This window comes from Schistocerca piceifrons, chromosome 4 (assembly GCF_021461385.2).
Source record: "Schistocerca piceifrons isolate TAMUIC-IGC-003096 chromosome 4, iqSchPice1.1, whole genome shotgun sequence".
In the NCBI taxonomy this organism is placed as follows: Eukaryota; Metazoa; Arthropoda; class Insecta; order Orthoptera; family Acrididae; genus Schistocerca; species Schistocerca piceifrons.
Window position 1 is genome coordinate 89860303 of NC_060141.1, and position 19269 is coordinate 89879571.

The following is a 19269-nucleotide window of genomic DNA, read 5'->3' on the forward strand; positions in this document are numbered from 1 at the left end:
TCATTCTACTGCTGGAGACTCCACATATCTTGTCGGTAGTTGATAACCGACATGAAAACTAGAAGCAATGTAGAGTCGTCCGCTTTCACAGTGTACAGTTGTAAAGTTTGGGTAACGTCATTATCGACCCCACGACACCGTGAGTGTTTCTGTTTTCCACATGTTCAAAATTTACTTAGGAACTAAATAACATTTTATTTTTAGGCTTAATTAGTGTCTCCATTTATTTTCAGCGCTCCTATGGCTTCGGACTCAGGTTCACGTACGTTAGTGCTTGATCCAAATTTTCCGGACTTTATGAGTAAAACGTTAGAAGAAGATGAAAGTAGCGACGCAAATGATTTCGAAGATGAAAATGACCCTTTTTACGACAGTGAACATGAAGCTGTTTCAGAACAAAGCTAGTGACTGTAGTTAATCAGATAATAAAGAAATAAATACAGGGAGAAGGTTTAGTGACATTTAAAGAGTCTGTAAGTGTATCAATGGTATTTGAAGTTCATTTTATCCTATTAATTTTTCACACCTGATATCTTCATTTTACAACAATCTTGTACTGTTTTATGTTATTTATAATACAATAAACTAGTCTGAATGTCATTTCACTTCACTGTTAGACAGAGTTACATCTTTCCTATAGTGATTTATTTTTAGTTTTTTGTGTTAAAGTGATATTTTGTATTATAATATATGCAAAGATGAAATTAATCAATAAATATTTGAGATAAAAGTAAAATAAATTTCTTTTCATGACAAAAACAAAGTGATATCCTTTTGGACCCTATCATACCGCGTATGACACAAATAAGCCACAACTCCGTTTGACAGTTAATTATCATGTATATAAGGAGAGCAAGATGTAGCCGGCAAGTCTACATACAGCCGAATTATTGAAATTTGAAATTACGTGGACATAAATCGTAGCTCGTTTGGGCGCAGTTTTATCCATTTTAAGTCCAGGCTCGCTTTAGAAACATTTTTAGTTTCAGTGCAACAATGTAAATAAAGAAATATAGCAAATTCTGTGATACTGTCGTTATGACTCAGTTCCCATTGTTGAATAGCATTTCACAATTTTGGAACTGCTGGAAGCGGCCTTCACCAATTGACAGAGGCAGGTTGTGCAGTGGTTAATACACAGACCTCTTATTGAGAAGATGGTTTAAAACCTGATTCAGGTCTTTCGATTTATGTTGTTAAGTTTTCTCTTGTGATTTTAGGAGAATATTGGGTGTGGGTCCTTCAGTAAGACGGTTTCCGATTACTACTTCTTCGTGGTCACCCGACCGAAACTAGTAATGGCTTCGACGTGAACTGGAACAAAGGAACTGAAGACAGCCAAAGATAGCTTGAAACGTCAAAGGATATTAAATCACGTAAAGTAACCTTTATTGCTTCCTTATGCACGACGTAAAATCTAATCTACGAAACACTGCGCTGGAAATTCCAAAATCAGCTATAAATGTCACCATAGACAATAGTCCGCTGGTGACAAAGTGCTCTGTGTAACCATTGTTGATAATTGGACGAAAAATAGCTCGAAAAGTAACTTATCTGCAGAAAGTGTAGAAACCAGTACATGGAAAATATATTTTGGCTACACAGAATATTTTAATGCCATTTTTGAGCAACTTACATTACTCGTAAATGAAGTGAACAGGAACGTTGTACTTAAATGGTCAGAAGTATTGTTCAAGGCTGCCTTCAAAACTGGCGATTTATTGTCAATAAGAAGGAATGGCGAGCGAGCAGCACATTTTGTGGTCCCCGAAAGCCAGATCCAACAATCTCGGATCTGTTAGATGAGTCTGTGATGATCTGTGCGGAATGGGAGGGACATATATCATGTTGGAACCACATAGAATGCCTTATACCCACTGTGGCAATATAGCTGCTAGCATCTGTAGAAAAATACAGTAGATAAAAATTAGTCAATGCTAGGAGACATCATACCTCTTCTAGCTTCAATAATATCCTCAGTTCGCCGAGGAAAGTTTCTCAACGTATACCATATCCATCTGAAGCCATTAATTGATGACTAGATCCCGTAGGGACCAATCAAATTGCAGGATGTTGACGGTTTCGTTTCATCAGCTGTTCCAGATAGTCCTATTTACTATGGGATTAACAAGGGGTGCGTTGTGGGCCAGTCGACGTTCGATAAGGTGCCCGAGTTTGTGGGCACACTCGTAAATCTGGCTTTTGACACCTGGGAAGACGGGAATGTCCGCAGTACATTCACAACGAAGATTTAGTAGAACCGGCAATCTTTGATCACTTAGAATAGCGGTCGTCGAACTGCAGCCCAAGGACCGCATGCATCCCGAATAGTATTCGTGCGATCTGTAGTTTTCAGACGTACTTTGTAATAATGTGAATCTAGCAACTAACAGCAGAACCCAAAAACTTTAACTAACTATAAGGGCTTCTTAAGAGCGTAGCCTACCTGCTCACTAAAAAACAAAAATACAACATACGCTTCAATGTAACTGACGTTGTTGAATTCGGCTGTGAGCTGTGTAAAGTTGGCCGCTTACCTCATTAGGAGAGTGATAAGCAGTGCGCCCACTGCGGGGTTAGAGGATGTGAGAGTAGGAATGTTTTGTTGTTTGTCTTCCAGTACTGGCAACCTTCGGGCGTGCGCGTCTCGTACCGATCAGTTGCACTGGTAAATTTCAAACGGAAGTAACTTGGATTCGTGAATGCACAGGGGTCGTTGAAGGTGGCAGCAAACTGACACAAAGGACAGTCGACACGAAGTGTTCCGAATGACGACTTTTAACGATTTGTACTTGGGGGCCGGCGGCGGGTTTATGGCGCCTATTGGCGGCTCACAATATACTAATTTATGTAGATTGACAGTTAATAATGAGTGCGTATGCGGCCAGGGGTGCCGCTCCATAATGTCACTATTCGCTCTTGGGGAAAAAAAGTTTGACGACCACTGACTTAGAACCCTGGGTCATGTTCACGGTAGCCTGGCTGACTGGATCCAAATCATCACAGAACTATCTTTAGTCTGGACGTCATTCTCCACACAGTGATAGTGAAAGACGTCATTCTAACGTCGGAACACTCGAAGCATTTGAAGAGATCCAAATCGCAACTTATCGGACCGCACAATCCACCTCCCGACAACTATTGTCCGGATGCTGTGTTGTTTGGTCCACTAAAGAGGTGCAGCTTTATGTGTATTGCATGCATTCTCGACCACAATATTTGCTCAAAATGTGACAGGGACGGAAATGCATTGATAACAGCAGCACGTCGCGTTTGAAACCGATTGTCATCGACGAAGCGTCACACTAGTTTCCAGTACCTGTTGGTGAGAATCGTTTCGTCGGCCGCGGAGGCCGAGCGGTTCTAGGCGCATCAGTCCGGAACCGCGCGACTGCTACGGTCGCAGGTTCGAATCCTGCCTCGGGTACGGATGTGTGTGATGTCCTTAGGTTAGTTAGGTTTAAGTAGTTCTAAGTCTAGGAGATTGATGACCTCAGACGTTAAGTCCCATAGTGCTCAGAGCCATTTGAATCATATGAGAATCGTTTCACGATCACTGTTTTTACGCCGTGTTACACGGCTGAGAGTGGTACACCATTCCTGGCAGATGCGTTGGGCAGTTCGCGCTGATATATCAACAATTGGGGCAAATTCATTCACGGTCTGGTCATGAGTTGAAGTACTATAGCTCCTTTCTATCGTTCGGCCACTTCTCCTCACCGATCCATCTTACTGCGCTGATTACAAACAAGTGACTGGCACGCACACTCACCGCTTCACTGCCATGACTTACGTCCCCGATGGAGGGTCACCTGACTGCCTGGTACCAGTTCTACATCTACAGAGCTACAAAGTAACCAGTGTCCTCTTTTAAAGGGGGTTGTAATGGTTTGCCCAGCGAGCATGCTTGTGGCTATTTTAAGCACCCTCAATGAAAAATCATGTGGTTATTGAGAAACTCTCTCCACGCGTCTCTTAACTACACAGCGCGACAAAATTAGGGGATAACTTTTTCGAAACCACGTAACCGTCTCCAATTGCTTCGCATGAGCTTTAAATTTGGCTCAAGGTTGCCTACAACCTTTCTCTATAATGGTGAAAAGGCCTGGCGCCCTGCATGGTCACCCTCGGGATCTGCGGTGCTTCAAAGAGCAAGGCTTCGACACATGCAAAAAGAAGGCTACAGCTCGTAAGTTCACGTGAGCTACAAGGCTGGTTGATGATGTCACAGTGGTAGCAAATTTCTTTAGAATTCTGCTCAATGCCACCATGGACGTGCCACGCGATGGGGAGGGCGTCACACCCCATTTTACCCACATTTGACCACTTCTTTAGACGCCTCTGTGATGGAGATCAGTATCTCGACATCCAGTGTTGAAATCACACGGTTTTCTTATGGGTGACCGAGAAAAACATTTCAGACGCACCACCTCTCAGAGTCGCCACTAAAAGACTTCATGGGGTGGCTCTTCTCTTGGGGCGTTGATTCCCGCGCATTCCGCAGTCGAAAACGACAGTTCGCAGTGCGATAAGCTACAGGACGACATTCTTGACAACGTTTGACACTGCTGCCACCCCCTGAGCGTTTCAATCGTACTCCAACACATCGTGGGGCTGCAACCCCACTGAATGTGATCTGACTACTTTGAAGTGTATTGCGATTGCAATTTTTTCTCTAGCATGCAAGCAAAATCTGAACGTGATCCAAATCCTCAAAGGTGCTTATGCTTTCTCATCTCTCCTGTTTCGAAGCTTCCTGTTGGGGTGAAACATTAACACATTAACATTCCAGTGAATAAAACGGAAAAACGTCCTTATAAGACCTTCCTCACATAGTTAGGCAACACCCTCAGACGTACCCAAGCATCTTTGTTGAGCACTTTAGAAATGAGCCTGTCACAAACTTCGACATCAATTCTGTGTTGCACCTTATCTGGCGCCTAGAACTTAGGCAACCCCTTCGGCACCCCTTTGGTGGGTTTTGCCTACTTTCAGGCACAAGAGCTGAATTAGTGTCGAAGTTTCTGACAGGCACATTTTTAAAGCGCTCAACAAAAGAGCATGGGTAGCACTGAGGGTGTTGCCGAAATAAAAGAATGGCGTAGTGTTAGAGGGACCCTTTGCCGCCTTATTCATCCCCCCACCCCACCCACGCCGTAGGAGGGCGCGAAATAGGAGAGCTGAAAAAGCATAAATACCCTTTGGTACTCTGGATCACGTTCAAATCTCGTCGAATGGTTTTGAACGGTCCTTAGCGGTTAGGAAAAAACGGCGTTCGCACTACACTCACTCCAAAGGGGTCAGATCACGTTCAATGGGGTTGCAGCCAAACGATTTACTTAGAGTACCGTTGAAACGCCCAGCGTGCAGCAGCGATGTCGGTTCAACGCCCCAGCATAAAAGGTAGTTTCCTTGAGATCCTTTATACTACCCCCAGAGGCCTTTCCGAACCGATTCTGACAGGTAGTCTGTGAGAAATGTTTTCCTCAGCAACCAATAAGAAACGCGTACGATTTCAACGCTAGATGTCGAGGTTCTGACCCTTTCAATCGTGTGACATGGCCACGGTGGCAATGGGCAGAATAGTAGTGAAATTCGGTGCCGCTGTATCATTAGCCCGCCTTACAGCTCACATGAACTTCTTCTGCATGTGTTGACGTGTTACTGTTTCAAGCATCGGTGAACCCAAGCGTGACGTCACAGGGCGGCATGATTTTGCACCATTACAGAGGAAGGCTGCAGGCAACTTTGAGGCAAATGTCAAACTTATGTGACGCAGCGGGAGACAGTTACTGTCTTTCGAAAAAGTGAACCTTTAATTGTGTTGCACAGTGTATTTCTTTCGGCCAGCATTGCCAACTAACCAGCGGTTCATGTTGAAAAAACCGATTTGCCCATGCGTAGCTCCATCCATAACTAAAATATTATATAAAACGCTGAATCGTCTTATCTGCGAAGCTGTTGAGCGAGTGAAATACTTTTTGATTTTGTACTCGCTCGTCACTCCTTGGCTGGATCGCTTACGCATTCGAGCACAGCACAGTTGTTGTACGACGCCGTGCTGAAAAGTAATGCTTCTGAATTTTTCATTGGAAAACTCTTAAAGCTTTTAGAGTTAAACAACCGTTGTTAATATTCTACATCTTTATTCTTCATGTCTACATATTTATTTCTCAACGTAGTCAGCCTGGCGGCGAACACATTTCTCCCAACGACAGACCAATGCCGGCCGTTGTGGCAGAGCGGTCCTAGGCGCTTCAGTCCGGAACCGCGCTGCTCCTACGGTCGCAGGTTCGAATCCTGCCTCTGGCATGGATGTGTGTGACGTCCTTAGGTTAGTTAGGTTTAAGTAGTTCTACGTCTAGGGGACTGATGACCTCAGATGTTAAGTGTCATAGTGCTCAGAGCCATTTGAACCATTTGACAGACCAGTTTGTCGATACCGTCCCTGTAGAATATTCGACTTGAAATTACAATGAATGTGTGCCCCGACAGGGACTCGAACTCGGGATCTCCTGCCTGCATGGCAGACGCTCTATCCGACTGAGCCATCGAGGACACAAAGGATAGTGATACTGCAGAGACTTATCTCTGGCACGCTCCCCGTGAGACCCACATTTCCGACTTACTGCCCACACACTTCATTTGTAGTGCCCCTGCCCACTATACTCATTACTCGCTGCAGTCAATGTACCGATTCCCGTAAGAATTTGAGCAATGCGAGAGCATCTGCGCTGAAAAAGATCATTGGCCGGTAATTATTACCTGTATGAAGATGATGTCAACAAAGTCAAAGATTATATGAAGATGGTATCTGTTCTTTCGGAAATGGCAGAAAGAACAGATACCATCTTCATATATTCTTTGATTTTGATGAGTGAACCAAAACCACACCTCTGCTTGCATCGCTTCGTCACTATCAAAGCCAAGTCCTCGAAAATGTTCTTTAAGTTTTGGAAACAGATGAAAATCGGATGGAGGCAAGTAGGGACTGTGTGGAGGACGATCGATGACAGTGAATCCAAGGCGTCAAATTGTTGCTGGTGCCCAGCGTTACTATGCGATCTGGAATTGTTGTGCTGAAAGAGAGGGTGCTTCACGGGCGGACGAACTCTTCGAATTCAAAACTCGATTACAACACGCCGTTTGTTAGTCAGCGACAATAGATACGTTACACACCGCCATCTTACACGCTATAATTCGGAGCTCTCCGGCGGCAAAGAGCTGCAAAGGAGCAGAGATGAAGAACAGAGACATAGAAAGTTTTATTTAAAAAGCTTTAACAAACTTAGAGAGCTTTCACATAAAACTTTCGCGGGCATTGCTTTGCAGCACGCCATCATAGATTCGAAACACCCATGGTCGACCTTTGCCGCATGTGACTAGTTTTTTAGCCACTTCGGTAACACATGGTGGTCCAGATCAACATGACACTAAATTCGAATTTAACCGTGTTACTCCAACGAAGGTTTGGGCGTTCCGATAACCAGTAAAAATGGGAGCACGGCGTATACCTTAAACAACGCCGGCACACTTGCAACAAATCAGCATGACAACTGGGTGCATCCAGAATGCCGGCCGGAGTGGCCGAGCGGTTAAAGGCGCTACAGTCTGGAACCGCACGACCGCTACGGTCGCAGGTTCGAATCCTGCCTCGGGCATGGATGTGTGTGATGTCCTTAGGTTAGTTAGGTTTAAGTAGTTCTAAGTTCTAGGGGACTTATGACCACAGCAGTTGAGTCCCATAGTGCTCAGAGCCATTTGAACCATTTTTTGAGCATCCAGAATCTCAGTACGGATGTAGTGGCGACCGTGACAGTATCCGCCATAGAGCAGATCTAGTTCTAGCCGCCAGTGGCGACCACAGGCGAGAAACTTTCTTTACACTTCCTCGTGTCCACTACTGATGCAAGGTCCGTCCCATCTTTCGGCATACAAGGAACAGGACGACTGTTCCCTTCCTTTACTCATGACGTCACATTTCCTCGAATCTGGAGAACAAGAGTGAATCCACGCCGGTGACAACTGGAAAGATGCACACGTTTACTCTTTTGCTGTAATTTACACCACAACCAAACACACTGCCTCTGTCGCATGCAAAGTTTTCACTAGAAGCTACCTGCGATACTCGTAGCTTTTCCTCCACAAGAAATATTACAAGTGGCAGCCTAAGGAAAGCTGGAGCCGCACAAAAAGTATTTATTGTGACACTGCTAGTTGTTTCTTTTTACATTTATATTGCTTCTACATTCCGTCATGTTTTCTATGATAAGCGAAGCCTCTCAGTTTATCCGTTTTAACACGTCTTTATTTCATTGTATTGTGTCCCCCCCCCCCTTCCCCAACTTTGACCTTGTGAAACAAATTAATTGAGCAGTATACCATACACCTCTAGGATTTAACTCTGAAACAGCACAAAATACCTAGTGTAAAAGAATAGGTTGCACTCATGTGCATCGAGAAAATTGACGATGAATCTTTTCTGGAACTGAAGGAGTCGAAACATACTCCACAAACAGCAATTTTTGTGAATGTTAAAGAGCTTCGCAGACTTTTACTTATTTTTATTTAATTTCTTTCGTCTTCAATGTAGGTTGGGTGGTAAGAAGCCTTAACGCGACGCTTTTGACTCGTATCGTGACTTTACGAGGGGGTATAGTGCCAGCCAGGAAATTGTTTCTGCCGGCCGCTGTGCCCGAACGGTTCTAGGGCCTTCAGTCTGGAACCGCGCTGCTGCTACGGTCGCAGGTTCGAATCCTGCCTCGGACATGGATGTGTGTGATGTCCTTAGGTTAGTTAGGTTTAAGTAGTTCTAAGTCTAGGGGACTGATGACCTCAGATGTTAAGTCCCATAGTGCTTAGAGCCATTTGAACCATTTGAAATTGTTTCTGCACGTCGTAAATTTTTCTACAAAAGAACCTACCAAACTAATCTTTTTCACAAATTTTCATCTTCTGACTGTTTCCAAAAGCTATTGTAATGAATATTGCATTGCTGAAGAAGTATATGTTTTAGTCTGTAGTCGCAAATTAATTAATTTTGCCAACTGGTTACCGATTTCCGTACACAATACCTTCTTCAGGCCATAACCCCGGTAAGCAGTCGTCACACTAATTTCCCAAGTAGACATATCAAATGCAAAACAGTATTTGACACACTTACTTGTTAAACCAGTGCCTCGACTGCGAGCCAGGGAATGGTCAGGAGATAGCCAGTCGGCAAAATAAATAAACTGTAACTACAGACTAAAACATATATGAGTACTTTTTCAGTTTTGCATTGACCCCTATTTCGCCCACAATATGTCGGGGATATGGAATATCGTATTGATGTGTCCTTTAGGTCGAAGACTGGTTCAATGCAACTCTTCATGCCAGTCTACCCTGTGCAAGCCAGTTCAAAACTACTGCAACCTACTCCCATTTGAAATTGCTTACTGTAGTCAGATCTTGGTCTTTTTCTACAATTGTTACCCTCCACAATTCCCTCTATCACCAAATTAATGTCTTGATGCCTCGCGGTTTGTTCTGTCCACCGAGCCCTTCTTTTGGTCAAATCATGAAATAAACTTCCTTTCTCCCCATTTCAGTTCGGTACCTCTTCATTGGATATACGCTCGACCGACCCAATCATCGGCATTCTTTCGTAACGCTACATTTCAAAAGTTACTGTTCTGTTCACGTCTGGACAGTTTACCATCCACGTATCGCTTCCGTACACGGCTACGCTCCAGACGAACTCCTTCAGAAAAGATTTGCTAACAAATTTAAATTCGATCTTAACAAATTTCTCTTTTCAAGAAACACTTTTCTTTCTATTACCAGTCTGCATTTCATATTCTGTCTACTTCAGCCATCTTCAGTTATTATGCTGCCCAAATAGCCAAAGTCGTCTATCCTTTTAAGTTTCATTCTCAAATCTAGTTCCCTTAGTATTGCATGATTTTATTAAACAACATTCCATTACCTTTGTTTCACTTTTGCTGATATTCACTTTGAGACACAGCTACAACTTAACTTTTTTACGTAAAACGTGTGGTTGGAAAAAATTAACACGAATTACTTACAGTAGAATGGAGAAACTGGCAGAAGCTGGCCACGGGGAAGACCAGATTGGGTTTCGGAGGAATATAGGAACATGCGGGGCAATATGAACCCTACGAATTATCTTGAAAGATAAAATGAAGAAAGGCAAACTTACGTTCATAGTAACTGTAGATTTAGAGTAAGATTTTGACAACGTTGACTGGAGTATACTCTTTAAAATTCTAAAGACAGGTGCGATAAAATACGAGGACTGTAAGACTATTTACAATTTTTACTGAAACCGCATTGCACTTACGGGTCGAAGGATGTTAAAGGGAAGCAACACTGGAGAAGCGAGTGTGACGAAGTATTAGGCGATCCTGGCGCTGTTCAGCGTGTAACTTGAGCAAACACCAAAGAGAACCGCAAAGAAATTTGGGAAATGAATTAACGCTCAGGTGGAATGAATAAAAACTCTTAGGTTTGGCGGTGAAATTTCAAATATGCCAGAGGCGGCAATGGACATGGAAATCAGTTGAGCGGCATGGACGATGTCTTGGAAAGTGGTAATAAAATTTATATCAGTTAAAGTAAAAAAAGGAAGGTGGACTGTAATAGAATTAAATCAGGTGACGGGGGATTAGTTTAGAAAATGTGACACTATACGCACTAGGTGAGTTCTGTTATTTGGGCAGCAAAATAACTGATGATGACCGAATTAGAGAGGATATAAAACGCAGACTGGCAATATCAAGAAAAGCCTTCCTGGAAATGAGTTACATGGAGAGCTGCATCAAAACAGTCTTCGAACTAAAGATAGCAGCAACAACAACAAATGCTCGATTTTATAACATAGAGGTCATTAATTCCTGCTTGATCGTGAAGAACAGAAAGCGCGAATTAACGACATGACATAGTCTCTGTTTTTGTTTGATTGTAAACTGTACTATTGAGGATAAAAAAAAACAAAATTGGCCAAAATTTAATAGCGCTTCACCCTTCATTCCTCTTCACAGTGTGGAGCCGCTCGAAGAGTTGGGGCCACTTCGAATTCAGGTGTGAAAGGAATTTCTGTTACCATAAATTGGTCTATAACGGGAGTTAGAATGATCAAAGTGCGCGTAGAAATCGTGCGTCCATTTCCAAATCTCTCCACATTCTCTTAAACAGTGATGGTAAGGTACATTCGAGTTGGGGCGATAATCTTTGCAGTCCCTTTAGTGCTATGCAGAAAAAGAATTATATATGCCGACCATAAGTTTCTCCAGAAGGCTCTCTCATAAAAGTCTCGTGTCTTACCCACTGGATCTCATCGCTCGGCTTCAACAAGTGGGGACATAATTTTGAACAGGTCTAGGAGAACTGTCATTGACAAGTAATCAAAACATATCGCGCTCGATTCCAGAAAATGTGTAAATTTTGAATAAAAATATCTGCAATAGCGACCGAAGACTCGATACAAGTAGAGCCCCTCGTTCTGCCGACGGGTTTGTCAAAGAGACCGTAAGAGCAGACATGAGTTCGGGCCACGAATCTATAGTGAAAATAGTTGCCAAACTCGACATTCATGTCTAAGTACAAACCCCATGTGACGTCCACCCTCAACACTTACCATGTCAAGACGCACTTCCATCTGCAGCTAATTCTCTCAGCATTATTAAAATAAAACAACCAGTATAAATATTCAAGCCAAAAAGAATATAATTGGATTAACATCACCGTGTATGTCCCATATCCAATCACAATGTCAGGCAGTTATTTTTCGCAGCTGTGCACTGAAGCCACTGGCTTTGACAATCAAAAAGATATAAAAATAACCTTCCGACGCCTGATGATGAGCACCAGTAGCTCGAAACGAGTCGTTAACAAACACATGTCAACAAATAACATACAAGCATCGTGACTGGTTCCGGAACATGATTTTAATTCTCATCATGTCACTGTCGTAGTGTAACAATGCTACAATTGAATCAAATAATTAGATAAGTAATTTAAATACGTAAATTTAAAGCGGCAATTATGAAAACGACAGATTGCTACTTACTCTAAAAATAATATTTTGAGATGTATACATACACTACGAAAAGACAGTTACGCACTAAGCTTTCGACCAAAGCCTTCTTCAGAAAAGAATGAAGTACAACATACGCACGCGCACACCCACACACACATACACACACACACACACACACACACACAGACACACACAGACACACACACACACACACACACACACACTCACAAGACCGCCATCTCTCGCGGCTCCGACCAGAATGCACCTGAGACGCATCGAACAGGATGAGGTTTAAAGCGACGTTTTCTCGTTGAAAATGTAATTTTGTTAGGACTTCTTGCAAGTCCGTCGTATATAAAACACGAAGTCGCCAACAGGAGTTGCGAATTAAATTATAGCCTTAGCCGAAAAATCTTGCCTTCATTTAACAAATTTATCGACGTCTTTTAAATTATTTTAAGAGGAAAACTTCTGTGTGTTCCTGAAGCTGATAAAGTTTTATCTGCAAATAGTAGTCAGACAGCTACATTTTTATTGCTTTTATTTATAAGACTTTCTTTGCGACTAGTTTCGTTATCGCATCGCCATTCCACCCTTTCCTGAATAGAAATAATATATAGAGAGTGAATCTCAGGACAAAGATACAAACACTGGTAAATTACCAGAATGAGATTTTCACTCTGCAGCGGAGTGTGCGCTGAAATGAAACTTCCTGGCAGATTAAAACTGTGTGCCCGACCGAGACTCGAATCTGCCAGGAAGTTTCATTGGTAAATTGCATTATAAAAAAAAGCTATGTTGCCATCAACTTATGTAATACACAGTGAGACATTAATTCCTACAGATCGTAAAATGTAGTTAGGTTGCAGATACCTATTTACTTTATTAAGCAAATAGCTAGACTGTTTTATTCCTATGACTAACTATTTGCTTAGCAGACGGCACATTAAGACGCATTGTAAACTACATTTTATGCGTTGTAAGTATTGGTGTTCTATTGTATGTTTCATAAATTAATGGCAGAATAATATTGCTATAATTCAATTTACCAACATTCGTATCTTTATGATGAGACTTACTGGTTGTAAGTTATTTTTAAGGAACAGTGCTCGAGAACTTTTCTGTGACCTCGAAAGAAGTCGCTATGACAGAATGAAAATAAAAAATAATACAGTGTAATAGTGGAAATACTATTTCGAGGAAAAGATACAAATTTACAGCTATGTTGCTAAGTTTGAAGATCTAAATATATAGTTCCCAAAAAGACAGGCACGCCAACCAAAGGCAGCTGAATAGACAAAAGCTGGCCATGTGCGAGCACGACTCACGTACTGAGGGGGTCTGTGCAAACTTAATTACGTATATAGACAGGTCATCCACTTCGGTAATCAAGAATCTCTAGCATTTTTGCCTGTTATTAATACCAGAAAGATATCGGTCCCTGGGATTACAAGATTTTCAAGAGAGTTTTAATTTCAGTAACATAAATGTAACAAAGTTATGCAGGCGGCAGGCGACACTATTACGAAAGTCAGTAGTTCTCCATTGAGGCTGACTGGGTCGCAATGTTAAAAGTCAAACATCAGGCAAAGAATGACTGTATTGCTTATATGATGAGTCTTGGAATTTATCTATCATCATATATCCAGGAGCGATTACAGCACCTTGATACGGCGTCTGCCCGACCAACAGGCATTAATGCATTGATCAAAAATGGTAGTGCATTGAGAATGGCTAGTTTCTAGCTGAAATTTGGATCTGCCAATAAAATTTCAAAAGGCCCACTGATAGCTGAAATCTATTATTTACAAGTCAATATAACAGTCGCTGCGTGCAACAGCCTTCTGTAATCGATCCTGGATATCGGATGAAGCATAAATTCTGAAACGCATCCTATAAGCAAAAACGTCATTCCTTGCCTGACGTTTGCCTTTTAACATTGCGATCCAGTCAGCCTCGATGGAGAATTACTGACTTCTGTAACAGCGTCGCCTGCCGCCCGCATGACTTTATGTCACATTTACGTTATTGAAATTAAATCTCTCTCGAAAATCTTGGAATCCCTGGGAGCAATATTTTGCCAGTATTAATAACAGAGGGGGCTTCCTGAAGACTGGTGCGCAAGCAGCGTACGGTTAAGAGGTCTCTTCCTCGTAACACGGGGGTTTCTGCGCGCCGGCTGCTTCCTCGGTGGTTTGTCAACCGCAGCAGTGACCGTGTTTTGGACCAATGAGGTGTCGTGGAAGTGGCTGCCCGCATGCCCTCCCCCCCCTCCCCCCCCCCCCCCCCCCCGCAGGCCGCGCCGCGCATCTGCATAAAAGCGGCGGCGGCGAGCCGTCTGCTGTCTGCACTCGCCCCGTGCTCCTCCTCCTCCTCCACCATGGCCGCCTCACAGAGCCGACTACCGGCAGCCGTGGCACTGCTGCTGCTGATGGCGGCGGCCACGCCGGCGCACGCCAGGAGGTTCGGCCGCTGCGAGCTGGCCAGGGAGCTGCGCTACCGCCACGGCCTGCCCTGGGACCAGCTCGCCACCTGGGTCTGCATCGCCAACTACGAGTCCAACTTCGACACCGCGGCTGTCGGCCGCCTCAACGGCGACGGCAGCCTCGACCACGGCATCTTCCAGATCTCCGACAAGTACTGGTGAGTCCGGCCTCAGTAATCTACAGATACAGAAGGCACACCTCTTCTTCGTCTTCTTTTTCGCTCCCCTTTTTAAGCTATTTTCTGCCTGTTACAGTTCCCATCTTCTCCTCCACTTCTAGGGCCTCGGTTTCTTTTCTTTCGTATTTATTTATTTTTGCTCGTGACCTTTCAGGATCCAGTCACTGTAGATATTCTCCATTTTTTCTTACCGGCTAGAGTTTCAGAATTGTTCAAGAAAACCACGTCTGAAGGTCACTTTGCCGGCCGGAGTGGCCGTACGGTTCTAGGCGCTACAGTCTGGAGCCGAGCGACCGCTACGGTCGCAGGTTCGAATCCTGCCTCGGGCATGGATGTGTGTGGTGTCCTTACGTTAGTCAGGTTTAATTAGTTCTTAGTTCTAGGCGACTGATGACCTCAGAAGTTAAGTCGCATAGTGCTCAGAGCCATTTGAACCATTTTTGAAGGTCACTTTTGTACGTTTTTCTTGAATAATTCGAAAACTATGGCCTGTAGCGAAAACGCGTCTCACTACAAAATTTAACTAGATTAAATTTCCTACAAAAAGGTTCTGTTTATTTTTTTTGTGTAAAACTAATAGTTTGCGCGTAGAGAGCGAGAGAATAGGAAAATCTTGCGTGTGGTGTTTGAAGGTGTTGCAGGTTGCATAAAACCCAGTGGTAGGGGCAGCTCAATTAGCCTGTTGGCTCTGAGCACTATGGGACTTAACTGCTGAGGTCATCAGTCCCCTAGAACTTAGAACTACTTAAACCTAACTAACCCAAGGACATCACACACATCCATGCCTGAGGCAGGATTCCAACCTGCGACCGTAGCGGTCGCGCAGTTCCAGACTGTAGCGCCTAGAACCGCTAGGCCACTCCGACCGGTTCTTGCGTCTGGTGTTTGAAGGTGTTGCAGGTTGCATAAAACCCAGTGATAGGGGCAGCTCAATCGGCTTGTGTTTAGTTCATTTCCGATATATTCTGTCTGTTATTTTTCATTCCTTATACTCCTTATACTATTTACAAATCCCATCTCCATACGCCAGATAGGCATTTCTTGCTTGTCTTATTTTCTTCTGACTTACGTTGCATATATTTAGTTCATTTCCGGTAGCAACATTTCTGACTCCAGTCTGTACCTTTACATCCGTTGAAACTTCTTAGTAACTCGTGCATGTATCTTCCAAATACATTTCTTGTTGTTTGCCGCTGGTAATTCTTTACACGTAACAGTGTCGGTAGAGCAACAGTCTTATACTAATACAATTTTAGTATGGAGACGCATTCACTCATTCGACATCTTGCCGGGATAGACATATTCCACAGCAGCTGATCTAATAATAATTAACATTATTTTTCTTTTTAAGTGTAGTGTGAATGTGAAGATTTTGCCGCAGACGTGTTTTGTTTTTATTCATGATGCACCCTCAGTCCTCACGTGGGTAAACAGTGCGAATTAGAACTATGTGTGCATTTCAGCTAGGCCAGTTTTACACACGGTCTGCGGGAAGCTCAGAAAGCTAGCATAGCTTTCTCAGCACAGACACCTTACTAGGCGGCCAGGTTTTCCTCACTGCTGCATTCCGTAATTGTGATTCGTAAAAGTCGGCGTCAACCAGAAGACTTCAGATCGCTAATCTTTTGTAGTGCCAACCACTGTCAACATTGTAAATCTTACAAGAACAGTACCGCGCGCAACATTGTAGGGCCCTTTATAGCGAATGCCGTCTGAATTGTCTCAAAATTTGTGATGAAAGCATTTCGGTCCCTTCATGGGAACAACCTATGACTTCTCAGAGTAGGGACATTACAACAGAAAGTGAAACAAGGGAAATAATTAATTATATCGCGTAATATTGTTTTTGGAAAACTATACAGTTTGTAGCGACAAGTATGATTATTGAAAATAAACACTTCAACAAAGCACTTCCACGAAACGTGTGTTTGTTGTTTCCGTGTGGCACGTCCATTCACCCTGATGATCGGTACAAAACACACAGTACAATTATTGTACGACACCGTGCTGAGAAGTAATGCCAGCGAATTTTTATATGAAAACTCTTCAAGCTTTTTAAATATAACAAACATTACTAACATTGTACATCTTTATTCTTCATTTCCACGTATTTTTAGCCCTTTGTCGCTAGAGGGCTAAAATTGTAATGTGTAACATAACGGAGTGTGACCTAACTACGTTGGTGCGTGGGAAATAGCGAGCTGTAATCTAGTTTCGAATGAGCACCCTCTCCTTCATCATGATAATGCCAGACCACACACGAACGCTGCGACATTTGCAGCAGTCCGATGCCTTGCGTTCACTGTCATCTACCATCGCTGCCATTAGCCACCTCCGATTTTCGTGTATTTCCAAAACTTAACGAAATCCTTCGAGCACTTAACACTGATAGTGATGAAGCGGCGTAAACAGAAGTGAAATTATGGCTTCGTCAACCCAGTTCAAACATTCTACAGTTATAGTATCAAGTAACGGATCTCTCACTGAGAGAAATGCTTTCGTCATCAGGGTGACTTTGTTGAAAAATGACATGAAAAATAAATACGTATAATTTTAATAACATTTGTTTTATTTAAAAAGCTTAAAATTCAGAGGCATTACTTTTCAGCACGCCCTCGAACCAACATGGCATAAGCCTCCACACACACACACACACACACACACACACACACACACACACACACACACACACACACACGAGCGCGCGCGCAACGCTCCTCTCTCTGACGGTCTTTTCCTGTTGAGAACTTGCTTTCTCTGCTGTCTGCATGGCTGCTCCAGGCCATCAGAAAAGATTGAGCTCCTTAACAAACACCTATGAAATCGGCAGCGATCTATGGAGGTAGCTAACGCTTCAGTATTTCGTACAGTCCAAATTGTAGCTGAAGTAGCCTTTATATTATTTGTCATGACATAACTGTGGACGAGCAATTAGTTTTGGTTCAAATGGCTCTAAGCAATATGGGACTTAACATCTGAGGTCATCAGTCCCCTAGACTGAGAACTACTTAAACCTAATTAACCTAAGGATATCACACACATCCATGCCCGAGGCAGGATTCGAACCTGCGACCGTAGCAGCGGCGTGGTTCCGGACTGAAGCGCACAGAACCGCTCGACCACAGCGACCGGCCAGTTTGTTTCGTAAATTTGTTAATTTGTGGCAATATTCTATGGGACCAAACTGCTGAGGTCATTGGTCCCTTGGCTTACACACTAATTAAACTAACTTACTCTAAGGACAACACAAACACCCATGCCCGAGGGTGGACTTGGCCCTCTGACGGGGGGGAGTCGCGCGAACCGTGACAAGGCGCCTTAGACCGCGCGGCTAGCAGTTTGTTATAACTGTGTTCTTTCACTTAGCCGAAAAACGTCATGTAAGTGGTCTGACACAAAAGAAAAGTGCTTAACGGTGCAAAGTTGTGTTCTTACAAAATATTTCCCATTTATGTTCGTCGCCATCATAACACAACCGATTTCAGTCTACGAGTGTCTACAGTATATAGTGGAAAAATTTCTGTAATGCGGATCTTACCGAAACTGTACAGGGTCTACGTCGTTTGCAGTATTAGAAAGAGTATGTAGTAAACTATTCGTCCACTGCCGCTAAGTAGATCGATTTAGGTTAAACGTTTCATTCCGTAATGGCACAACCTAGCGTCTAGAAACAGTCGTGGACTAATGTATGCGTGAAGTAGATCCTTTGTTATGCGAGCTGCTAAGTTTCTCATTTGTCAGATCTCGTATACTTCGTGTTGACCATTCGTGGCAGGTTATCACTGCAAACCCGACGGGAAAACAAATCCAGACCCTTGTCTATTGCTGGCAGTGGTCTCCCTATTGAGCAAAACTCGTAGAGCGATTCGTGGTTTCCCTGTGCGTGTCGAACAACAGGAAAACACTACAACCTGTACAATCGTCAGAGCTCTCCCACGACGACCCCACTTTTCTATTTCACGCATTATGGCGGAGAAATGGTTAATTTCTTAAATCGATGTGAAAGGTCAAAGTCATTTGTCTCACATAATACTCTCTGAATTAGGTTCGTATCTAATCATACTGCGTAACTCAGTCCCAGGAGTCGTTACGTTCTCCACTATTTGTGCAAGTGTTCATATACAAAACAGATGCGCACAGTATAAATGCGTGTTACGTCTGGCTCGGCAGCTGACGATCTGCAAGTTCAGGCAAGTTGCGTCAGAAGTACAGTTACGTATTTGTTGTGGAAACAGAGGTTGCACAGTTACTAGTTTCGGAGACATAGCCCCATTATCAAGGAACCCCGCATAAAAATAAAACATACAGAGTGAGTCACAAACGAAACAAATTTTGATAAATTAGATTACAATAGCATTATACTCCCATTAATTTATGTAAAAGATAATCGAAGTTTAATCCCTACAAAGCACAAAATTTAGTTTAGGTGACAAGTAGCTACGTAGTCTGCCAGCAAACAGATGTAGTTCGTCATAGGAATGCATGATACACTTGATGTTATTGAAAAGGCAAAGAAGGACTAATAATTATACACCAAACAATTTAAATAAATATGTAATTAACGT

At 43.1% G+C, this 19269-nt stretch overlaps 2 protein-coding genes across 2 annotated transcripts in view; one reads left to right on the plus strand and one right to left on the minus strand.

Annotated features, from left to right (window-relative positions):
• The window catches only part of LOC124796423 (H(+)/Cl(-) exchange transporter 4), a 395803-nt gene that overhangs the window by 208838 nt on the left and 167696 nt on the right, over positions 1 to 19269 (minus strand). The window lies entirely within an intron of this gene.
• LOC124795620 overlaps positions 14390 to 19269 on the plus strand; it is an 80769-nt gene continuing 75889 nt past the window's right edge. Inside the window, exon 1 of the mRNA XM_047259691.1 lies at positions 14390 to 14683. Within this exon, the coding sequence (XP_047115647.1) occupies positions 14421 to 14683 (263 nt within the window). The 5' untranslated portion in view covers positions 14390 to 14420. The remainder of the gene's footprint in view (positions 14684 to 19269) is intronic.